At 42.9% G+C, this 25,303-nt stretch overlaps 1 protein-coding gene across 1 annotated transcript in view; it reads right to left on the bottom strand.

The window, feature by feature from the left end:
• Positions 1-25,303, bottom strand: part of LOC119435833 (papilin) — a 105,025-nt gene that overhangs the window by 5,928 nt on the left and 73,794 nt on the right. Inside the window, exons 30-40 of the mRNA XM_037702539.2 lie at positions 24,328-24,498; positions 22,635-22,850; positions 20,342-20,521; positions 17,977-18,027; positions 16,115-16,285; positions 14,102-14,391; positions 12,995-13,085; positions 10,326-10,490; positions 8,631-8,699; positions 8,114-8,410; positions 4,667-5,050 (exon numbers count right to left, since the gene is read on the bottom strand). Coding sequence (XP_037558467.1) covers positions 4,667-5,050; positions 8,114-8,410; positions 8,631-8,699; positions 10,326-10,490; positions 12,995-13,085; positions 14,102-14,391; positions 16,115-16,285; positions 17,977-18,027; positions 20,342-20,521; positions 22,635-22,850; positions 24,328-24,498 — 2,085 coding nt within the window. The remainder of the gene's footprint in view (positions 1-4,666; positions 5,051-8,113; positions 8,411-8,630; positions 8,700-10,325; positions 10,491-12,994; positions 13,086-14,101; positions 14,392-16,114; positions 16,286-17,976; positions 18,028-20,341; positions 20,522-22,634; positions 22,851-24,327; positions 24,499-25,303) is intronic.

Below are 25,303 nucleotides of genomic sequence, written 5' to 3' on the forward strand. Positions count from 1 at the left end.
GTGCCTGAACTCGACCGCTGTCATACTGCGCTTGAAGCAGGAACATTTCCGCATTCACTAAACCAATCACTCAGTACCTCCCAATGGAGACTTTAGTTATGAAATGAAAATGCTTGCCCCACACGCATGCATGCTTGCACATACACCCAGTGTTAATTCTTTCCAAAGTCACGCAGCTTACACCCCGCAATGGAAGCTGCTTGCAAGGAGATATTCATGTTTCAGTCAGTCATGGCTTGACTGGCATCAAGCCTCACCAATTGAGAAATCCCCCTCGCTTAACAGACAGACTGGACAATGAGCTGCTGAGGTGACATAAAAAATGCCTTTAGCCTCGGGGCCATGCTGCCTCAATAGCAGGTCTGTGACCTTTTCACCATCAGTCAGTGCAAACAGGAAGAGTCAGCAAAGAACTGACAAAGTTGCACAATATTAGCTATAACCAACTTGTTTCTTTTACTTAATTTATTAAATTATAGACCTTGGGCTTGGGGAGCACTCCCAGTCAGGGTTTAGTGCTTGTACCACCTAGCTTTATACTAATTTTTCTCAACACTTAAAGGGAAACTAAAGGAAAATATTGTCGAACTATATTTAAGGCTTAGGCTTCTGTAATAACAAATTCATTGTTCGTATCGAGAACAGAGCTTTTGTAAGTGAGAAAATGACGAAACTGGAAGAACAGAGTGGTACAACCTGTTGTGCACAGCGGTATCTCTCCTGTGACATTGGCACTGGCTGATTCATAGTAGCACAGAGGCCGGTCACATGAAGATTATGTCAACTAATCCATTTTATCCATGCACGGGCAGTTCAAATTTAGGAGCGGCGGCGGGACCTTCGGTGGCAATTTTCTACGCAACAAAAACTATATGTTGGCACACGGAAAACGATTATAGGCTTCTAGACAAACAATCCATTGACGTAGCTCGACTTCACATTTTCCTTTAGTGTCCCTTTAAGCGCCACAATTCCTCCAATTTTATTTCATGGATGAACCTCTATACAAGAAATAAATGTTCAGTATTAAAGTCATGAAGCTGGGCAGGCCATGTAATGCGTAGGAAGGATAACCAGTGGACCATTAGAGTTACAGAATGGATACCAAGAGAAGGGAAGCGCAGTCAAGGACGGCAGAAAACTAGGTGGGGTGATGAAGTTAGGAAATTTGCAGGCTCAAGCTGTAATCAGCTAGCGCAAGACAGGGGTAATTGGTGATCACAGGGAGAGGCCTTCGTCCTGCAGTGAACATAAATATAGGCTGATGATGATGATGATTAAAGTCATACGAGTATGCATGAAAGCCAAGTGCAGCCATGCAAAAAGAAGTGCCAGTGGCAACTGTTTTATGAGCAGCTGCCTTCCTTCTTCACAGTAACCCCTCACAAGCGCAGCGTCATCTTAATGCAGTGAACCTTCGCTATATCAAGGCTGGTTACTCTGGATGATGTGCCACAAGGCTAATCCAGTTGGTTTGACATGTTTGGATGTGCTATACAGTAAACACAGATGACAGACCAAGTGTGTGTCTCACGTTCTCATTCATTGTCTGTATGTGCACTGTACATTTCTGCACACACTGTGAGCATCTATGGCCACTGTGAAACTTATGCAGGTTTGACGCATTTATATATTGTTGAGCCTCGACATAACGAAGCCAGACATGACATATTATTGGATATAACAGAGTCAATCTGAAACGTTTCTCACCAATATCAACGTGTAATGAATATATGATTGTAATGTATATTGAATATATAGTGAACGTATTTGCGTGCCGGATGCAACTTTATTATGACGACGTTAGACTGTACATAGTTCTATGTGTAATTGACACACACAAGCAATTAACTAGTATATATGTATGTGTGCCATCCTCTCGTTCAAGGTCTGTGCACAATGTGAAGTTTATGTGAAGAGGTTATTTCAGCCTGCTTTTTAATTTGGGCATGATAACAACATCCCGCAAAGTAGCCATACAATTGTTAGGAGCTTATTAGAGACTTCCTTTAATTTGTACTTTCAGATAATGCAAACCAATATTGCTGTCCCACTAAGGTCAGGCTATCACATGTTGATTGCATGCACAAACCAGATGAGGCAGAATGCCAATTTTTTTTTTTTTTTTTTTCATCTGCAGCCATGAAATGTTATATAGCTATTGGACTACAAATCAGTGCTAGCTGGCAGTGCATCCCATTGTATATTATGAAACACATAGTTAAGTTGCTTCTCCCAGGACTTCCAGGCAGACGATTCTTCCAAGCATCTTCATCGCCGTCCGGCAGCATTCTGCATTTAGGGAGGCCAAGCAGCCACCTCACCGCGTGCGTGTCACACTCAGCAGCATATAGGCACGTTCTTGTGGGCTAACACAAACACAAGCACGGATGGAGGTGGCGGCATTTCCGTTTCAGTGTGGGAGATACTACACAGTTTACGCCGTCAAGCATATGTACGTAACGAGAGACCTGGCGGCAACGTCACAAGCAAGTATGATTCTGCAGAATGTCTGGGTTTGGTGGCTCATGGGATGATCTATGTGTTCGCGGGGCATGCCAGTTGCACCGAGGTGTGTGAACTACAAGCAAGAGGGCCATGTGACATTCATTTAGGTGTTGGGCTGTGTGTTCCAACAACCGGACTAGAAAAGGAGGCGGTAACAATGTGGATTGTTGGCGGTACCACCTACTTTGAAAAGACATGTCATGTACAAGAACTTATGGGTAGAATTTGTGTACCCATCAAAATAAGGGGTAAAATAAGGGTACCATCCCAATTCGCAATGGTACTTTAAAAGAGTGTGTAGATGTGTAGACATGAGAGGGTCGAAGCGAGGGAGAAGATAATCGGCTGCCGCTAGTCGATGTATCCTACTTTTTTCTAATAAACCTATGTAAGTTGGCCTCCCTGATTGCAAAGTGTCACCGTACGGCGACGACACATTGAAGAATCCTCTGCCTGGATGTCCTGGGAGAAAAAATTTAACTAACATCAACAGATAGAAAGGCTTGCAAAACTGCAACATTGTCTGTCTAAAAGTACCATGATAAAATCACATTCTACAGAGCTATTCTCTTTCGTGACATGTAAGTGTGCTTGCTTTTGGCAACACAATCTTTTTGATATTAAGAACATAATGTACACTAATTGACAAACTCTAATGTCACCATGCTAACCTATTCCCACCATTTCGTTGTGTGGAATTTTGTCACAAAAGCAGCACATTTTAGCTTTTAGCGCTTAAATATGTAGCACAGATCTGCGTAAAGCACCCACCTTTCACTATGAAGTTTGTTAACTTGTAAAAAGCGTCAAGCTATCATCCTCTATAAGTGTCTAGCTGACATGCCTCAGAAGCAAGCTTAAGCAACCTTACTGCAGAGTAACTTTACTACCGTTCATATTGCACTTTATATTCCAATCTCTTTCCAAGCAGTTAAGCCAAGTTAAGCCAAACACGTACCTTCCCAGACGCACAAGACCAAGTGACAGATACTCTTCAAATATACAACACTGGCCTATTGGAAGTGACATATGTACACTTGGCTTTCACAAGTCTTTTATTCTGTTTTGTGCATTTTGGCTCTGCTGGGGAAGGTGCACCGTAACTGCAATGAACTGCAGCTCACGCACTTTTGGCGACGAGCTAAACCTCAGAAGTTTGGGATGATCCCTGCTCAGCCTACATCTCGGCAATCCATTCGTGCATGAATGCTATAGTGGAAAGACCTAAGATGCACGGTGTATCTTCCCACCAGCGTTGTAACGCAAATTGTCTTGCAGCGACATACTCACGCTGCCTGTTCAGGTTGCAGAATGAGCGAAGTAACCAATTTCAGTATGGTCCTGCCTTTATGATCCTTTTGGCTACCAACCAGAAAGACATGGCGCTGCCATCTGTGCCGTCTTCGAAGTGACAAAAATTCAGTTAATAAAGATGGATGTTTATTGTGAACGTGGCAGTTCGTAACTTCTAAAGTTGCACAGGCAGCTACTGCGTCAAGTTCTTGATTGGCCACAAAAACTTGGTCAGAAAATGAAAAGGAAAACAGATCCTGTATGGCTATGTCTTTATGTTATGAAAAGCATGTGCATACATATGTACAGACATTGTGATACAAAAAGCCGGTGTCAGGCTAACTAGAATTCTCCTGTGCTGCACCTTGTGCCAGAGGCTCGAACTCTATCACTTAAATTTACGATTGCAATAAATTACTTCTTAAGCCTCGCCATTTCTTACTCAAATTGTAATCTTCCATGAGCTCCAAGACGTCAGATAGCTTCCTGAAATGTAGTTCAGTAACAGCCTCACACTTTGCGTTCCTTTGACAAGCAATCGAAGAAGTTATGGTTGCCTGTAATCTGCAATCTGTATAGCGATTCAAGAACACACTGAAAACTTTGCTAAGGCAGATGATACTCTGGAAGATATAATGTGCTCAATTTGTGCTCAAATGCACATAAACCATTCTTGCCATGACAACGACCTAAGGACAAAAAAAAAAAAAAAAAGTCTGAAGTGAGGCGCACTAGCTACACAGTTTCCTGAATTTCATATACAACTAACTCAAAGCATGGCCATCGCGATAAGACAGGCTGCCGGTCACGCTGAGTATAGAGTGACCGCTCCCATCCTCTCGCGCCCCTGTGCGTTGCTACGCACCGTTGCCGGTCAGGTATATTTTCCTGCCTGTGCGCCGGAATGATGAATCCCGTGAGCCATGACCGCGGCGCCGCCGGCGTCCCGGCACTGTCGGCTCCCGACTCAACGGCAGCACGGAGAGGGACACCTTCCAGACGGCCGGCTTGCCATGGTAGTTGTACGCGCGGCACATGTAAATGTCCTCGTCTTCGAGCGTGACGTTTTGGATGGCGAGCGTGAAGTCCGCTAGCTGGGCGTAGCGCGCGCTCCGCTGCGGCAGCTGCTTGCCGTGCCGGTACCATTGTACGACGGGAGTCGGGTAGCCAACGGCCAAGCATGCCAGCCGTGCCGTGCTTGACACGGTCACGGTCACCGTCGCGCTCGAGGGCCTGATTGTCGCCGGCACTGGTAGGGGTTAGTGACGGCGAGTTTTGTGGTGGCAGGAACCATGCGTCGAGGGGGACAGGAAATGGGTTGCAAGGAGGAAAATGAGAGAGGGGAAGGTGCATGCAGGGTTAGTGTAGTGTTTAACAGTGGTGTGCTGTTTATGCTACAACAAAGCACACTATCAAAACAGGCAACTCATTCAAGATACCTTGCAGCATTCCAACATGCACAAGACAGTACGTAGAAAAGAGTAAATGCACTACGCAGCTGAACCTCGTCATAACGAAGTCGCATCCATTGTGAAAACATCTTTGTTATATTCACTATATTCTATGTTACATTCACTACATGCCAATATTGATGAGAAACATTTCTAACTTACTTTGTTATATCCAATGTTTCATTATATCCAATATTTCGTTATATAGAGGTTCGACTACTGACCTACAACTGAAGTACTACTCCAACACAAAATGAAGGGCAAAATAGAAAGGTATGAGGCAAGGGTGTCGTAGGGCTAAGAAAGTGATGAGAAGCTACAAAATAACAAGCGTAGTTGGCGTCTCATGTTTTCTGCAAAACTGCCAATCTAAATATTCACTCTCTTAACCTAACGGACTGGACAAAGATGCAAGCCACCACTCTTTTGTGTACTGCATACAGCTTGCAAATTTTGTGCATTTAGTGCATGGTGCAGAATAGCATTCATTTGTATATTAGCTCCAGGTTGCACATCTACACTTTTCTATGCCCTTTCATTTGCAATGTTAGTGTTAGAATGCACGTAGCAATCAGGTCACCTCAAGACCCTGTGCCCTAGCATTGGAGTTACAGGTTAGCTCAGGACAAGAATATTTCGACGTCAAGTGATTTCTTTTCAGCAGCTTGAACTTGAAGCTTACAATAATGCTGAAAATATTGTACTGGCAGAGGTGCTTTCCATGTAAATTAAGATTGATGAAAGCCTTCTACTAAGCAATAAGTTAATGCTATGAAAAAGAATAAGGCCTGCTTACAACAACGGAAGACAAACTGGCTAGAATGCTGTAGTCTACCAAAGTATATTCAAGACCAGGTTATCGGACCACCCTCCTCTGGCAGGTCAAGGAGATTTACAGATCAGCCAGCATAAAAGGTCGGCAAAAAAAATATGTGTGGTTCATGGTATGTGCAGAACCATGGCATGGCTGGCGTATTGATTTGAAGGAGACAGGGCAACTTTATATGGCAGCTGGTCCGTAGATTATCGCACTGACTCGGTAATCATGTGTTTCATGTCTAGCTCATAACCGCAGTGCTATTTCACTTATAAGATAAGCCCCACTTCATGTCTGAATTTTTGCTATCGCTTTAGAAAAGTTGGTCCCAACCACATAAAGTCAAGCTTTCTCTACATTGGCAACTTTGTGTGGTTGTGACTAACAAAAAATCAAGCCCCTCGTACCCCACTATTCTTGTCGCTTCAAGAAAGTTATAGCTATACATTTCTTTTCCCCAGCCAAGAATACACAAGTACAATGAGCTAGGCATTTTATATCATTAATGAGAGTTTGTTTGAATGTTCAGTTATAAATCTAAATACACCAAGCATTTTTTTTTTCTTTCTGTTTCTCTCCTTCTCTCTCGATGTGTGTATATCTTGTATATAGTATCAAAATGTTTGAAACTGTGTTAATTGTACTAGTTTAGTTTATATACTGCTTATTTTTAGCTTCTGCATTTTTAATCCCTTAATTGTAAGCCTGCTGCTAAGTTATTCACCTGCCTTGTTATGTAATCAGTTAAAGCAGTAATGATAGGAGGATCCCTTAAAAGGTTTACTTTGAGACCTCCTCTTGTTGGCAGTTATACACCAAACATTTTTGCACCTTTACACAGTGTTAATAGACTACAAATTTTGACTAAATTTTAAACTACAAATAGCGACATCCCTTGCACTAAAAAGCAGCTGGAAGTGTTTAAACATTAATAATCACACACAGTACCATGCACAACCAAAATGCACGGATTTTGCATGCAGTGTTAGTACCACCTGGGCATGCAGTCGGGTGAACTTTACACGAAGGTAAAATAACACAATGTGCACCAAGTCATACCAAGTACTATACTTTCCTTTGTTATAGCATTTGTAGCAGCTAGCATCCCAAATGACCATGCACAAATACAGACCACCTGATCGACGAATGCAGTTTTTGTCCTAAATTCACACTCTGGCTATGGAAGACATGCCACATTGAGGGGCTCTCGATTAATTAAGACCATCTGGGTTGCTTTTACCATACAATACAGAGTGTGCATTTGGACAAAAACTTAAAGCGTTTCTACATTTGCCCCCACCCTCCTCTACTGGAGTGCAGCATACCAAAGCTTGCAATCAAAACCATTACTTCATGCTCAGTGCCACTACAGAGGCAACACAGCAGATGAATCAAATAAATGCTCATGCAAAGCTGGCTTTGCCACACGGCATTTCTTTTTTTTTTTTTTCTCTGAAATTTTTTTTCAGCTCCACCAAATTATGTGTACTTCACTGTGCATGATTCAAGCCAACCATTGTACTCTCAGAGTTTCCAACTCGGGAGACAAATCTCGCCGTTTACCCTCTGAAAAATAAGTGTAGTGCTGCGAGACTTAGACCAGAAGGACTAACAATGGGAACAGCAACGACCTGTTTCAGGCACATGCCTGAAACAGCACGGATACAAAAGGGCCGAACTGCCAGCGTCAAATTAAATGTGACGGTGTGAGCGCGCTGCCTTCAGCACACTCTTCACTGTCACGAAGCCATGCACAAACCTAAGTACACAAAGCCGTGCACTCAGGTTACCATGTTTTATTTGTTGCACACTCTGTGTAAAACTGCTGAGGCCCACATTGCATGCACCTTCATGCAACAGTACTTTTAACATTACCAATTTGCAGTCAAACGCAGCTGCAATGTCAGGAATGCATTGACGCAGCTTTGCATTGACGCAGCTTGATGATGAGAACTGCCGCAACCAGGTTTGACAAAGTTTGCTGAAGTTTGCTGGTGAGGAAAAGAAAGAAGAATGCACTATGGATACCTCCTTCTGAACTCACCGAAAACAACGAGGTTGGTGACATGTGACACCTGCTGGTGCCCGTCGTCGGCAGTGCAGCGGTAGGGGCCTGCATCGTCGCCCGTCAGCTGGGAGATGTGCAACGAGCCGTCGACCAAGATCTTGAAGCGCCCCTCATTGCTCTCGACCGACTCATCTCGGAAGGTCCACGTGACGGACACTATCAGGAACGGCCGGTCGAGGCACGACAGCGTCACGTCAGAGCCGGCGTTGGCTGTCACCTCGGGCTTTGCGTGTGCTGCCATTTCCGACGGCCGGTGCCCGTGCGGAGACAGGTCTGCAAGAAACCAAGTTAGATTATTCTGAATCAAATTAACCGACTCGTGAATCTGTTTTCGTCGTAACGCCATAGATCAGATCCTAAGGTCACACTACAATGAACCCTATTGTTAAATGTTATGCTCACTAACCCTAGTCCCATTTCTGCAGGTTTTTTTAGGCAAAGCTGTTTTTTGGTGCAAGTAGGTACAGGTATTAAAAATGAGTAAGCGTTTTACCTTCTTTTGTTGGCTCAGGAGTTAGAATTGGAGTCTGCGTTGTTGTAGACGCCTGTGAGGGGGTACTCTCTGTAAAAGAAAGTGTTTGCTTATTACAATGACTTTTAACTCAATCTCATTCGTACAGTAGTATATTTGGATAGTTTTATCTATGGCTGCTGTTAATGCTTCAAAACAACGCAAGGCAACTGTTTTACCCCTGTCCTTCGCGGCTTTGTAGATCTATCAGCGTGCATCATGTGCAACGTCTTCCCCGGCGCCGATTTACCATTTCGAGGTAATTATACTTCCTATTTATGCTTCTGTAGTACAGTATGAAGCGTTTTCTTCTTTTTTTTTATCCTGACAGTGGACGTAAGTACAGTGCCGTCGGGCCGATTGCTGTGTGCGTTGCAGCAATAACATGCCTGTTTCCAACAATGCTGGGCAAGATTTCTGCCTAGAGTTCCTATCTGTCTACAGTTTCGATGGAACACACATCTTATGTTGATTTTGTGTGCTTTATAATTGTCCTGTCATGTCAGGTAGCGTCATTTTTTATTATGATAAACATTTTGAGCTAGCATACATCAACTGCCCTAAAATATTGGCGATCCACATTATTCTAATTTGGAAGCAAATAGTGCCACATTAACGTTTAGTGGTAGAACTAGCACCCCTGCTTTCAACTGTTTCTATATGTGTGTATTTTTGTGCCCAGGTATTTTAACCACTTCCTCAAAAGGACGTCCTCTGGTCGAAGTCAAAGAAAAGCTCTCAATCAAGATTGCTGACCTGACGAAGATCTCGAAAGAGGAATCTGTAAAAAAACATGCTGTGCTAATAAATGCTTCTAGCAATTTTACCTGTTTTTCGTTATCTGGTGCATCGCAACATTTTCTTTCACAGCAATAAACCTATTAGACTAACACTAATAGGCCTATTAGACTAATACACTAATAGACCTGCTAGACTAATAGGCCTATTAGACTAATACACCAATATCTATTAGACTAATACACTAATAGACCTAATAGACTGTATTAGTGTCAATAACCTAATAGGCAATTAGTTTTTGTATTAGAATTTTTGCTAGGGCTTTTACACATCTGAACAACTGAGGAGCTTGTAAATGATAAACAATTGCTTTCAATTACTATATGGAGTACCGTGGCAATGACAGTAATAAAACAAGAAAACAGTATGTTGCTAGATGCACTTAAGAGTGTTGTGTTCACTGAAGGAGAAAAGTTGGTTACTGAATCGCTGCACATTGTTCAAAGGAATGCAAACATGGTAAGACTGACCAAATAATAAGTTGGATCAAATTCACATACACGCTGCCTAAAAGCGAGGCATTCTCACTGAGTGACTAGAAATTATTCACCAGAAGCTATCTGCACTGTGTGGTCGCTCAGAAACTGGTGCCTCTGCGCAACCAACTTCAGCTATTCAGCACCAGAATCATTCGGAACAGTCCTCACAAATATTGTTCTATTTTTCTCGAGATTTCAATAAGTGCATTTATCTCTTATATATTCGAAAAATATCAAATGTTAGCCAACTTCAAGTTGTGAATTCTCAAAACAAGTATGATTTGGCTAGCAGGGATTATGTATTCAATTTGTATTTCAAATTTCAAATATTCACACACTCTTAGTACACAACCAATGTGATGAAAGAAGCGATTCTTAAGGCAAAAAAACACAGTCCCACCAGTAACGACAGCCTGGACGCAGACGTGAGCACAGCCGTTGTAGCAGCACTTGCGGATATCGGGACAGTCGGCGTCCACTCGGCAAACATCTCGGCAGTCGGCTCGGACCACAGCTGCAGGCTGTGCCTCGACTTCGGCTACGGGGCAGTGGCCGGGCTTGTTCACTGTTCGATGAGAAAAACGCTTGTTACAGTGAAATCGCACATGTCAAAAGTGTCGCCTCGAGCTACAGCAGAAACACGTCAATTTTACCGCTAACGAATTTGTGCCAGTGTTGTTCTGCAGCTTCACATACTTCTGCTCCTTTTCATGTTCCTGCTGAAATGCTCTCGTGATGGTGTTTAGAATGTTTGTTTGGTTTGCAGAAAGTGCAGTTTTCTTTTTTCTTTATATGTGACCCATTTGTTTAAAATATTATATTGTTTGTTTTTCAAGTTGTAGAAATTCTACAGAATACTTCTCACACGTAAAAGGATGAGACTTGGCAAATATTAATGCGATAGTGTTAAGGGCCCCGTGTCGCAGGAAATCCGGCGTCGCCGTTAAGTATCGGCGTCTGGTGGAAGTAATCATGCCGAACCACATCATCCCGAACCACCCTGACCACTCAGGCCCTCCGCATGGGGTATGGCGTTAGTGAACAAAAATTGAATTTCTCAAAGTAAAATCCGTCAGAAAAATCGTAAAGTACGACTTAACCACAACCTACAGACGTGATAGCGTCGGATTGTAATTTGAATATACGAGAAAAAAGCCTGATAAGCAGCCAGGGATCTTTGAATGCTATCGCGTTCCACTCTTAAAGGCGAAGCTTAAGCGTCCACCAATTCTGATGGTGTTTCGCTGTACTTTGGTTTTAGGCAACATTGAGGAGAATGTTGAAAACCGAGCCTTTCTAAATTTTGGACACGCGTGCGCCTCCGGGCAACAAAAAACAATTAATAAAATAATAAAAAGGGTCCCTGAAAAAACGTCTTCCCAGCAATGCATTTGCATTTAAAAGTGAAGCCGATATTAAGGGAATCAGTTTAAACTTGGTCTTTGTAAGCTGGCTTTCCCACGTTGTGTGTTGCAGTGAAGCCTACTCATAAAGAAAAATGTGATGCAAACGGAGTCCGATAACGCTATCGCGTTCCACTCTTAAAGGCGAAGCTCAAGCGTCCTCTAATTTTATCTTGGGGCAACGTTCATTTTATCTTGGGGCAACGTTCAACGGTTGAGAAATGTTGCATATTTTAATTTGACAGTTATGTTGGTCTCAAAATGGTGGACCTGGCATCGTGTGCGTTATCACGATGTTGTGAGACCGAGCAAGATTTGCTGATTTCATGTAGCAGCAAGACTAAGTGTGATGGCATCGCTCGTAAAAATATAAACAAGACAGCTGCATGAATATCTTAGCCCTGCGCTCGTGTGTAGCAGCCGCAGCGATGGCAGAAAGAGTGAGGCATCCACCTTCTGAGTATCGAAGCAAGAATTGTTTTACAGAAACAAGTATTATAATAAGTTATCCAGGGGACTCTTATGCTTACCAGTAAATTTTTTTAGAGTTTATAGGGCCTTCTTGAAACTTCATTTAATGCAAAAAAAAAATTTGACGAGCAAAACATGTTGTGTCAGTGCTCCTTCAGCTTCGATGCAAGAAATGGTAAAAGAAACAGAGGACACCAGGCATTACCTTGTTCACTGTTGAATGTAACAGTGATATACAAAAACTGGATCAGCGGAACACTTTTACCAACCAATGTCATAGCGCTTAAACTATTTATTTCGGCTTGTCTTATTGGTCTCATTCAGCCCTAATTTATCAAAACAGTAACACATGACATACAAATTTTATTATTCAATGGCAATGCGCACACCTTGTCGTGAAGAAACACACATTCACAGGAATAGCACTTGGCAAACACTACGTCTTATCGGCCTGTACTTTGCAATGAAATTGAGGTTTACTGAATTAAGGTTGTACTGATGCCAAGTTAACTCCTTTACACTCTTGTGGATAAAACATAGCTCACTGTTATACTTCCCAAAAAATAACACAATTGTGACTAAAAATTTGCAGGGACAAAGTTCACATGAAGTGCAGCTTTTGACGCGGCAAAGAGCTGCTGCTGGAACATTCTTTTTCTTCTTTCTGGGGTTTTACGTGCCAAAACCAGTTGTGATTATGAGGCACGCCGTAGTGGAAGGCTGCGGATTAATTTTGACCACCTGGGGTTCTCTAACGTGCAATACAACGCAAGCACACGGGCGTTTTTGCATTTCGCCTCCATCGAATGCGGCCGCCACGGCCGGGATTCGATCCCGCGATCTCGTGCTCAGCAGCACAACGCCTTAGCTAACTGAGCCACCGCGGCGGGTGCTGCTGGAGCATTTCCCAGTACTTCTACTGACTGCTTTACAACAGTGTTATTCTGATGCCTCAGAATGATTATGGCACATTTCAGTGGCAAGTGACACTGCCCCCCTGAGTGCCCATGTCAGGTGATTTGTTTTTCATTTTGCCCTGTTCCATGACTCCTGTTTCCTCAATGTGAAATGTTTGAAAACCAAGCTATGCAACACATTGGCTCAAAGGACTGCCATGGGGCAGTTCAGAGTATAAACACACAAAGCAGAAGACGGGCAAAGCAAAAGCACAATAAAAGTCTTGGCAAACACTCACCTAGGCGACACACCGGACGATAGTTGGGGCTGCCGTCGGCACTTCGGTATGCCTCAATCCTGCAAAGCTCTTCTTCGTGGCACGAAAAGGTCTGCAAAAAAAGATGCGAACAACTAAAGTTGCGGTCATCATTCTTGACTCATATGCAAAGCCTGTCTCTTTGATAAGTGTCATATGATGCTTCGATGTAGAGCAGACTATTCTTAACGCAGATGTAAAGGGAACTTGGAAACCTGCTTATCTTCTAAAATGTTTCTTACAACATAAACTGACAATGCATAACACATCTGTGGGTGTAATTTTTATGATACAGGTTTCAGTATAGCACTACAATCAATCTATTAGAATCACCCACTGCACTTTACTGAGACATTCAAACTGAATAGTGATTTTGGCAAGCATATAGGAATGATTTAATCAATAAAAGAAGCTCTAGTATAATTATGCACTTTAATGGATATAGGTGCGAACCATGATTCGAAGCCACAGCCGGCTTAGAATACCACCATGATCAGAGAACGGCAGAAATCTTAAAGGCATTCCGTGTCGGAAAATTTGGTGACAGATACGTGAGAGCCAAGTTTCCAGTGGCTTTGATTCCACAAAGTGAAATTTCATTATATTGAAATCGTGTATAAACACACTTCATTATATTGAGGTTCTAAATACATGGTGTTCTATGGAAAAGAAGTTATAAAATGCTAAACACTTCAATTTCATGAAGTTTATTATTTCAAGGTTTAACTGTACTTCCATCTTTGGTCACCATTTGTCTTTCGTTCTTGCGCATCTACCGGATTTCCAAGCCTCTGCTCGTGCTGGGACTTATCCTTCTCGATATTGTCCAGACTCATGATTAACTAAACCAGCTACACTTCATATTTCTGTTTAGTAGCCCCTTAACAACTGTCAGTCATAATTAAGTTGTGACTGAATGGCTTATCTTTTTTCTTTTACCATTTTCCTAGCACTCCCACCCCAGGTATACTCCCTTTTTCTTTTTGCTATCTCTTTCTTTCTGTTCACCTCTATGGCCTCATTCTCAGCCTATTCTCCACAGAACCTGCAGGTCATATTTGTTGACAATGACAACAGATAAACACCTACCTCGCAAGGGTTGCTGCAGCGGCACTGGACGCAACCACGGTGGTCCACAGTCTGGTTCTTCCCAAGGGGACACTGCAGATCCTCGCAGTTTGATGGCAGGCACTCCGGTGCTGGCGTCTGCGGTGGAGCTGCCGGTGTCAAGGGGAACGGTACCGGAAATGGCGTGACCATCATCGGTGGCTTCACGCGTGGGTCCAACTCTTCGTCTGGTCTCTCGCGCTCCCGAGGAGACGGTGGCATCTGTTTATCGTCCGAGTCGGCTTTACTGACTTCGTGTTCGGGGGTGTCCACTGCAAGCACCAGGATCAAAGCAGTGCCTCAGGGTGCGGTTCTGCTAGGTGAGGAACTCAGCTTCATTAGGAAACAATGCGTGAGCCAGAATGTCATTGAGAGTTGTGAGCTTTGTGTGCTGGTTTCCAAGCTCTAGTGAACGATTGCTAGCCATGATTAGTGCAAGTTGACAGATGAAAGTGCACAGAGCTGTTAAAGCTATTACAAAATGAAATGTGGGCATGCTTTTGCTGACAGCTCTGAACACTACTAACGGTTAAATCCCTCACTCGATCTTACTGTCACAAAAATGTCCCCTTATTCAAGATGTCCACAGCCGTGCCAGAATTCCTTGTCATACAGCTTACAAAAAATGTCTAGAATCCTTTTCTTTTCTTTTTTTTTTCTTTTCTTTTTTTAACTGCATCTCCATGTCTCTTATGGTTATGAAAAATTTTAATAATATAGGCGTTTTAAATTGATACTCAGCAGCCCTTATATGTTCAGTCCTGCTGTTACTTAGAGTGTTTCTACAAATGTTTTATCTTCCTGTTAGTATTTACTCTTTACGAAAAACTTTAGTTGATCATTCCAGTTTTGTCATAGGAGCTTTTCAGCGTTCCATAGTATAACGACAGGCTTTCGTGCACTGTAATATATGTCTGCACGCAGGTTAAAAAAGGAAAGACTGTCTGTTTCCACCTGACTGACTACTTCCATTACACAAACTATTCTAAAGAAAATGTGAATTTTAAACTAGCTCAAGCTTTCTAATCTCGGGTATAATGATATAATTTGGTAATTAATGCTTTTGTTTTCATGTAACTCAATAAAACTGGCTCATAGGGGTGAGGGTACTACCCGTTAATGCATGTTTTTATTGCCCATCCTATGAACGCATTTGATAATGTGTAAAAAGCAACACCAATGGGAAGCATGCTCATGCACGGGCCTCTCTCACCACGTATGCTAATCATAAAAATTGTGCACAGATGCTCAAAAGAAAGGCTCGAGTGCCACCTAAAACAGCCAAAGCTGCCTTAATGATGACAAAGACAATGACATCAACATTGCAGCGAAGAAGATGACCACAAAGATGACACCAACACAAAAACTACTGAAATTATATGGCATGACAATGACAGCCAACGATGCCATAAAGACAACGAGGACAGCAATGACATCAACAGCACGGCAATTATGAGGACAATATGTTATTGATAATGATGACCGTGGCCGCACAACGATGACAACTCCAAACAAGCACGACGCCTCACATGTCATGAACTCAGGATTGAATACTATCTGGAGGCAGTTTCTTCTTTATGGCAGCTTTTTCTACCAAGAAAACATAACATTGGCATCTGCGCCAGATACCATAAACATTGGCTGACGCACCCTAAATAACTCACTCTGTAAAACTACTGCACAAGGCAGGTACAGCCCATGCGACTTCATCAGTGGTACCGATGCAGCTGCGACATGCGATGTGCCGTAAAGCTGATGCAAGCTGAAGCAGCATCTCTTAAGACTCCAGATTACCATCCTTAACATTCTGAAACTTAGCACGCCTTTTCAGTTAGTTCCATGCAGCAACCACAGAATGTACTACTTCCTGCTCATATCACAGTTCATGCAACAGCAGTCAGCTCGCATTAGCACATGCACAAGCATGCAGCACGTATCAGAGCAGAGCTTCCATATCTACATGCGAGAAACATTTGATGGGCCACCTCCACCTACTTGTAACCCCAGAGCAGAACTTCATGCAGATTTCAGGCGACTTGAACCGGTTCTTATTGCCTCCGCAGCCGGTGTACACAAATGGTAGGCAGACACCGCTCTTTACGTCGTAGAACCACCGAGCATATACATCATTGCAGTCACCGGCGTCGGCCGTTTTCTTGCATATACCTGCACAGTTTAGTCACAGCTTCTGCAGCTTTCGCCGCTGCCTTGCTTAGCACTGTCTGCACTACACAACCACGTGCTCTGTTGTTCTTCAACTTTCTAAACGTTATTGCCATTATACTAACTGGCCTCTCTAGAAAGATTACATCTGATCGTGACATGTAGCACAGCCAGTAAGAGAAAAAAAAAAGCCAGGATAGTGGCAGACACACAAAAAGGAGAATTTCTACTCAAAAGTGAACTGAAAATTAAGTGAATGCTGATATGAGTAACATTAAGGTGCTTATCTCTCATGGCAGCTTAATAACCAAACCCTACTTTCCTTGGCAGCATTAACAGAGCAGAATTATCCATTATATAGTGTAACTAGCGCATGATAATCTTCTCTATATGCTAGCTATGTTTATATTGAGGAGCTAGGAGCTGGAGGGCTAGCCAAAAGTCTCTCTCTCTCCCCTCTTCTTTTCAGCCTTTCGGAAGTAAAGCGATATATACGAAAATAGTATCCCTATAGCCTAACTTAAACAGCAATCATTTAAGGCATACCTCCTGTCACAGAATGAAATTTCTCCAGATTATTACAAAAGGAACGCTAATGTAGGAATGCAAAGTATTGCAGTGACCAATGTGCTTTCACTACAATACAGCGTAGAAACAATGTTCACCCAGTTGCAAGTTCAGTTTCCTGGTACGCTGTCTTTTTGTTATGACCAAATAAAATTAAGTTAAATGAGAATTAGGGCAGTTCGAAATTGTAAAAACATCCGCGCATCACCACCATTACCACTGCCACCATGACATTTACGAACAAACTTGATCCAGTAGTGCTACTACCATATAAACCAGAATATTGTCGACCCCTTACCTCTAAATGAAAATAAAGAAAAAAATGTCGGTAAGTGCTTATTTTCGCAACGGCATCGTTCATCCATCATCATAGCTAGAGTCTCCAGTAGTCACGTGTTAGTCACCGGTAATCACGTCTTAGTCAGTGGTAGCACCGGTCGTCCTTAAGCTATGAATGCACTGCAGGACACCTACGAAATCCCATTTTACGTGGGTTGCACGGTGATAGTGCTCCTTTTTTTGTGCACGCCAATATCACAAGCTCTCTCTTTAAGAAACGCCAAACTGGCGCTGAACGGCCATGCTGCTGTTCGCTTTGGTGAAGCCTACAACTTTTATCTTGAATGCCTTTGAAAACTAGCCTCCTCATGCCGAAACTCGTATCAGTCGCCAGACAGAAAACAAAAATCACGCATGAGGTAGGTCGCAAAAGAGCACACAAGCACACAAGAAGGTGCATCAAGAAAAAAAAAATTGCAGGAATCATGTTTGAATATAGATATGACTTTGGCTATGCATTCACCAGCATGCATGCCGTAGGTTGCCAGACGACGGCTGACATTTTGCTAAAGACCGCCCTATAAGATGAGGGGCAACATTATCCTGCTTTTTTTAGAGAATATCTCGACTTATAGTCTGGTTTATACATGCTGTATAATTAAAGCGTTATTACCATTAGAATGCACTTTGGTATAACATTAAGTACACTAAATATTACTAATCATTATTGCAGGTATTAGTATGTACTACATTTAACACTTTTAATACATCAAATTATTACTGAGTAAAGGAACACGCAGGGCAATAGAGAAGGCATGCAAGTGTATATTAGTACGGGATGGTGTTACCTTTTCCAATGCGCCTAGGCTTAGACGGATGCCGGGTGGGTGGTTCTACGGCTACAAAGATCAAGACAAACATGAGCAAAGAGTTTGACAAAAGGCAGCGAGCTATTCAACAAAAGTTGCACATGCAAACATCGCAAGGAGCCAAGTGTAGCAGTGACCACAACAAACATGCACTGCAGTCAAGCCCTGTTCACAAACTCCCGTTCAATGTCAACAAGCATGTGTTGACTGTCAAATGTTGCATTCAGACAATGGCACTATTATACAGACACAAAGGACAGTTATAGGCATGACTGATCAGTTACAGCAAGGGGTGTAGGGGTCATCAAACAAGGTTTACATGCTAAGTAAACACACGCCACCTGTTTTATAGCAAAGCTGTTAAGGGGAGTCCCGCCACGGTTTTTGTGCAGCAAAAACCAGCATGCGACAGCATGTTCGATGTGAAATGTAAATGCGACCCAGTGTGTGCAGAAGCCCCAAATTTACATTAAAATGTAATGATCAATGATTATAAAATAAAAGTTCTCTTGCGTATCTCTCATTCAAATAGAGAACAACATATATACGCAGCCTTGTTAACCAGAAATCCGTAATTTTTGTTTCTCTTGTCGCATTTTACCGGCTCCACATTATAGGTCAGCTAGAAGTTTGTACAGCTACAGCAGTGAAAGCTGACACATTGTGGTGCTGTAATGCAACCTGCTTGGGAGCTGTCACTGCTGCCGTGTTCAAGAGCCATCAAAGAGACCTCTAGTGCTTCCGAAAGATTTAGAGATCTCGCTTGTACAGCTTCGTTGTCTTTGATGTATCAGTTGTCAGACTGGCATACATCTGTCAAGGACTTCCTTTAATGTTAACAGAATTTGTAAAATCGCCTATGGCATATTGTTGCAACGTAGTAGGAGAGACAAGAAAGCTGGCATGCAGCACGAATAAAATGGCTTCATCCAAAGAGCCAAGGCGGCGGTGGCGTCTCTGTTTCTTTACCCCCGCGCTACTTCGGAGTCGCCTTCATGGCCTGGCACATACACGTGGCGATGATACGGGATGTGGCAACATAAAACAAATCTACTCATTGAGCTGGCTTACTCAAAGAGGCAGACATTACTTGGAAGAAGAAATAAAATGCGTAATTGACTAATTAACAAAATCTCACTAATCAACATTTTAACTGATTACATTAGCACACACACTGCACTTACAAATTCAAGCCAGTGGTTTTACAAGGTACGTCCACTCGGAACGAATTTTGAAACTAATGCCAGTTTTGAGATGAGCACTGTCAAACTTGAGGCACGAATGCTCCTGTTGTTTCCCTAAATTTTTAAATGAAATGCCTTTTATGCATTTAAGCACACCATGTGCATTTCATCACACATTTTGAGAACACATATCTCGAAACTGATGCCATCCTCAGAATTCAGTTCCATGTAGATATGACTTACGAATTCATTCACTGCAATTCATAAATTGCAATATGTGCTGTAAAGTATTTAGCTTAAGTTAATTAGAAAAAAATGTCATAAGCAATTACGCATTTTGATTTCTTGTGCAAATAATGTCGGCTTTTTTAAGTAATCCAGCTCAAGAAGTAGAATCGTGCTACATGCCACAGGCAATATATTTCAAGCTTCTGTTAACGTTAGTTAAGAAAAACACTATCAACAGGTAATTTATTTTATGGGAAAAAATCTTTTTCAATGTATGTGAAGGTGCTTTCTTCATTATTCCTTCAGTGCAGTGGACACTAGGTAAGCAAGTAGTCATTGCACTCGATTTGCTAATTAACTAAAGTTTACTGCTAAACTTTTAAATAACTGCTTTTAAGGCCTATGCTGGAATGGCGGTATTGCAGAGGAGTGCCACAGGAGGTTAGAGCACTTTACACTGTTTGAAAAACGTCAACTATCGTCGAGGTATTCGTCCACGAAAATTTGCCCTTTATCACTCAATTTCCAAAACAGGGTGCACAAACAATGCCGTAAGTGCTGCCAATAATATTCTCAATGGTGCCGTGACGCATCATGGTGACGCTGCTTGAGGCACTTGCGATGCCTGAGCGCTTGTGACGCTTGAGCGCTTGTGATGCTTGAGGCGCTTGCGATGCCTGAGCGCTTGTGACGCTTGTTACACTTGTGTGCTTGTGTCACTTGTCTGCTTCTGACACTTCAGCAGCCCTGCTCTAACCGCCATATTGAGAAATGCATCCTAACTTGTAGCCTATGCTTGACTTAATCTAAATGACACCTGTCGTGAACACGCCGAAGGAAACGCACTGAGCATCCTGGGCACGTTCATGCCAGACAGACGTAACACGGCGCTTCTGAAAGAGTCCGTGAGAAGGCAACAAAGGAGGTCTCACCCGGCCCTGCAGCAAGCCGACCACAGCGTTGTTCGCAGAGCTCCCGAGACTCAAAGCGGTTGTCGTTGCCCTCGCAACCTCCGTAGGTAAAGCTGCGGCAATCGCGAGTCACGGCGTCAAAGTACCACATCGGCAGATTGCCATAGCACGGTCCAGGCTGTTTGGGGAGTGTGCACACATCTACGAAACAGAGAGGGAGAGAAGCATTGTGAAAATACAGGCTGATTTTGATTGACTGATTGATTGATTTAACATCCCAACACAATACTTTTTTTCTTTCAGTTAGAGGCAGGCTGTCTAAAGGCATAGCTAAAAAAAGCACTTTTAAATGTGAATGTAACTCCGCATCGTGCAGGAAGTCCAGCAAGGCTCTGTAATTACAGCCTCCTTGACTCCACATGTTGAAGTCAGTGTGTGGGTCAACGCGGAGGCCACACCATCTGAGCAAGGGCTCTTAGATTCGTCGTGTGCCCGAGCAAGTCCGGAACAGGCGGTACACATTGGTGTCTTGTGGGGGCAGTTGGGGCAGCTGGTGCGGTCCTTGAAGAAGCCCCTTCTCTTGCAGGTGACAGCAGGGGTGAGGGCTAAGCCAGCCCATATCCTCCTCAGGAAAACTTCCTCCACCTTGTAAGGTTTTGAGGGAGGGAGCAGGCACGTGAGGGATAAGAGCCCGTTTGTCACGTCTGAGGGAATTTTGGGGGGCTAGCAAAATGGTACATGAGAAAGCCAGCACCACCAGTCACGGCTGTGAGTGACGGCACCAATTAATGCTCCCAGGGTTAACTGTGGTACACGTACATAAATATTCAAGAAAGTGGACAGGAAAACGGCGACACGGTAGCTCGATAGGTAAGAAAGAGCATTGCACGCGTAATGGAATAACAGGGGTTTGTATCCCACCAGTGGACAGCTGTTTTGTAATCCACTTTAATTTCTCTTTTAGTTATAATTTCTGCATTTTAATTAAACAAACAATTCCCTCTATGATCTACTTGTCGTCGTTGTCTGTTGGCTTCATGTGGTTCTTCACATTACTGTGATTTCATAAGAACGTTAAATTTAATTTATAAAGGAGGTTGCTCCTTATAAAATAAACGAGGATCAAGGAGATGGGCTTGCTGAGGCCCTGGGGCCATGTGTATTATTATTTTCTCATTATATTAAATTTTTTTTTGGGGGGGGGGTTGAGCATCGAACAACATTCACTCATTCACAAGGGCACTTTCGCAACCTAATGATAAGTAGCATGAATTTAACACAATATTGATGTGAATGTAATGAAGGTCAGTAGGCATGCTACGGTAAGGCGGAGACGTGCTTCGGTGAGCAAGATGAGATGGGGCGTCTTGCCACCTTCCACATTTGCCACGAGTTTGTGTACTGTTGTTTGTGCCACTGCTTCGAAATTTGGGGAAGTAAGCGCCAGCCTTAGAAACGAGCACATCCATTCACGCGTAGAAGCGGCTAGCCACAGATGGCCCCGGATGGCCTTGAATCGGCGAGCCTCTGCGGCGAGTGCGCCACGCCTGTCCTCTAGTTCTGCACGAGTTCAGTTGAGTGACACAGGGCGCCTCGGCGCTGTGCCCTCCACCATGATTTTATTAGGATGCCGGAGCGAGCGCTGTTTTGCCTCCTGAAAAATTCTTGCTCCATGCCAAGGGCCCAGCAATTTTGAGAGTGAGAACGGTCGGTGTGGATCAACGCAGTGTAGCTATTGTTCTAGGTGCCATCTAGGTAACGAACTGAGGAGTAAATTTTTTACTGTTCTTGCGCATGCTACACTTAACTTCAATATGGTGCCCCAAATGCATTGTAGCATTGGCCTAGTGCACAATACCTTGTTTCTGCATCTTTCACACGAGAAGGGACTTCTAAGAAGGACATACTAGCTGCAGTAATGCTAAATATTACACAAAGCTTTTCTATGTTTGTGCAAGACATAAGTACGTGTATGTGTGTGTTTCGTTGTTGAAAAGGGTTAGATAAGGCATTTTTGACTTAATTTTATACTGTGTAGGGCACCTCATGTTACATTACCTTTTACAGTTGAACTATATGTCTTCTTCATGTAAACTAAACACGTTCCCTTGCTTTGCGAACTCATATGAATATAATTTGCACAAATAAAAAAATACTATTCTTTTTTACAGATTTCCACACTTCCTTTGATTCGTGTTTAAATATTTAATAGGATCCTCCTCCATTTCCGTTTCACTTTGCGCTATTGGAATGTCACCGTCAAAAACGGCTGGCCCTCTTCAGGTACCACACAACCATAACTCACGTTACTCACCAAGGGGTGTGGGACGCTCAATGGGGGGTTGCTCTGTAGGCAGCGGCGCCCCCTTACGGCACCGATTCTCGCAGGACTCGCGGTCGTTGAAGCGGTTGGCGTTGCCCTGGCAACCGCCGTACGTGAACTCATGGCACTGGTCTGTCTCGGGATCGTAGAACCACTGGGCGAACGTGCCGCTGCACGGGCCTTGCACTTTCGGCAGCATGCACAGGTCTGCATGTAGTAGTAGTAGGATGGCAAGCAAGTGAGAAGAGCAACAGAAATCAATTGATATACTGCGAGACATACTCCTTCAAATGTAGATGCTCTGCAGCAAGAAAGATTATTATCTATAATTTATTTCCCAACACGATCAATACAACGTAATAAACAGCCCACATACCATATTTATTCGAATATAAGGCGAGGTTTTTTTTTCCCCGGAATCTTTAGCCTCGAAGTCATCACCCGCCATATACGCGAATTTTGCCTTTAGGTGTGGCTTCACGGCATCGCGGCGTACTGCCGTGAAGCCACACTATAAGGCAATATATTTTTTTTTCTTGGGTCCTCCAAGTGGCACCCTTGTCTTATAATCGTGACTGCCTTGTAACTGAATAAACACGGTAAATGCAAGTGCTTGTATGCATGACTGAGCAGTACACAGCTGGTATGTATGGGGTATGGGCTGTACTGTTCAGGCTCACTGCGTTGCCCCTAAAGAAACACCCACAAGAAATACCTGGAATTGAAAGAATACAAATGTGAAACACCAGGGCATGCATATATCCGTTAAACCTGCATGCAATAAACACTCAGAAATGCTTAGAATTCAACAGTAACAAAAGAAAATGGAAAGAATGCATTGTCTATGGAACACGAGTCTTGAGTCGGAGGCTGGCTTACTAAACCTAGGCTGTTGTGTCATCTAATTTGTGCCTGCCATGCACCTGCTATGTCCTCTGTAGACCTTTCTTAGAACTACATAATTACATACAAGTCCACACTACTTAGCAGTACCTTCATTTTTGCTACTTGGAATTTTCACTGTTTACAGGCTTTCGATTTGCTTAGATGTGTGTCTGGCGTCATCGGCACAGGTGCCTGTTGCAAGATAATTAATAAATGGAGGTTGAATGACATGAAGGTTGAATAATACATGAATCTGTCCAATACCTTTCCAACATGAAGGTTCACAAGAGCATTTTTAGTGACTTGGAAAACCATCGCTGATGGTGAATGGCATAACTTTACGTAAACTTTACATGTCAAAAACAAATGCCCCTTTGGATAAATATGTGAGTGCAGATGAATCATCTTCATAGTTTATTTTTTTTTTAACAACACACACTGGAGGCTTTTTGGGCATTTATTGCACTATTATAACCTTGGTACATAAGCACATCTCTACTAAGGGATGTAAAGTCAGTAGACTTTGTTAATTAATCAGTGAATCAGTAGAAGGCGGCCGTAATCATATCTGCTCAAAAAAAGTCAGTAGATCTTGCATTACTGCATATAACTCATGTCCACACTTTGGACCTGTTGTTTTGTTCGGGTAATAAGCAGGTTATTGACATGAAAAAGCAGGATGCAGGAATTCGACACGAATGACTTTCCAAGGCATGCAACAGTACTTTCATGATCATTGATATTTTCTAGACACTTTTTTTTCCCCTTTGTGTCAAGAAGCTTGTCGCTGCCAACCCACCTTGTGAACTGAAGCAGCGCTCCTCGCAGTCCCTGCGGGACCGGAAGCGATTCCGATTGCCAAGGCATCCACCATAGTAGAACTCGCGGCACACGCCATCCTGCTTGTCATAGAACCAGCGCACCTCCATGTTGGTGCAGGGGCCCGCCTCGCTAGTCATGAAGCAGAACTCTGCGCAGGAGTTTAAAAATGTGCTGTACTGTGATGTAAGCTACTGATATGTGCTATACATTAAAAGACAAATAAGCAGGCCAGTCTTTGAGATGAGACGATTGCATACAGCCGAATCTCAATGATGCAAACCATTTTAAGTCGCAGAGGGTGTTAATAACACTTGAAATTTCTATACAAAGCTTATTAACAAACTAAGGCGATAATTGGATTGACACTTGAAAAAAGTTTAAGACATCGTCAAATATATTTAAGACCACAAAGTCTTTAAGGTCAAACTCGCTGTATTCTAGGCAATAACTCATATGTAAAAATTATTTTTCAAGCTTCCTAGCTGCGAAGTGGTCACACTGACAGTTAAACGTTTCGGCTTATGGAAAATAAGACGTTACAAACCGGTACTTGAATTCTTACATGAGGAGGGCCTCTATGCTTTCATTTAAACACCCATGCATGCTGCAGGGTAATCTACACAATATTAAAAAAGAAACAAGACATTAAAAGTCACAGATTTGAGTTGTCTTCACGACCCCTCAAATTTTATGTCAGGGCTCCTTTTAGAAGAGACCCAAAGGAAAAGATTAGGTCAAGATAAAGCGATAAATAAGTGTGCCGAGTTGTCCAAGACATCACATTTACCGAAAACAGAGCAAGAAAATTAGATAAATACAAGACAGCATTGGTGCCAGTACTGTGCACATACAGAACCAGCTCCTGACATTGTCCTATTTCATCTTTACATCCGGTAAACAATAGTCTACCACTAATAATAAAAAGGTAATTAGGCTGCATATGAACATGAAAA

Source organism: Dermacentor silvarum, unplaced genomic scaffold (assembly GCF_013339745.2).
Source record: "Dermacentor silvarum isolate Dsil-2018 unplaced genomic scaffold, BIME_Dsil_1.4 Seq941, whole genome shotgun sequence".
NCBI lineage: Eukaryota > Metazoa > Arthropoda > Arachnida > Ixodida > Ixodidae > Dermacentor > Dermacentor silvarum.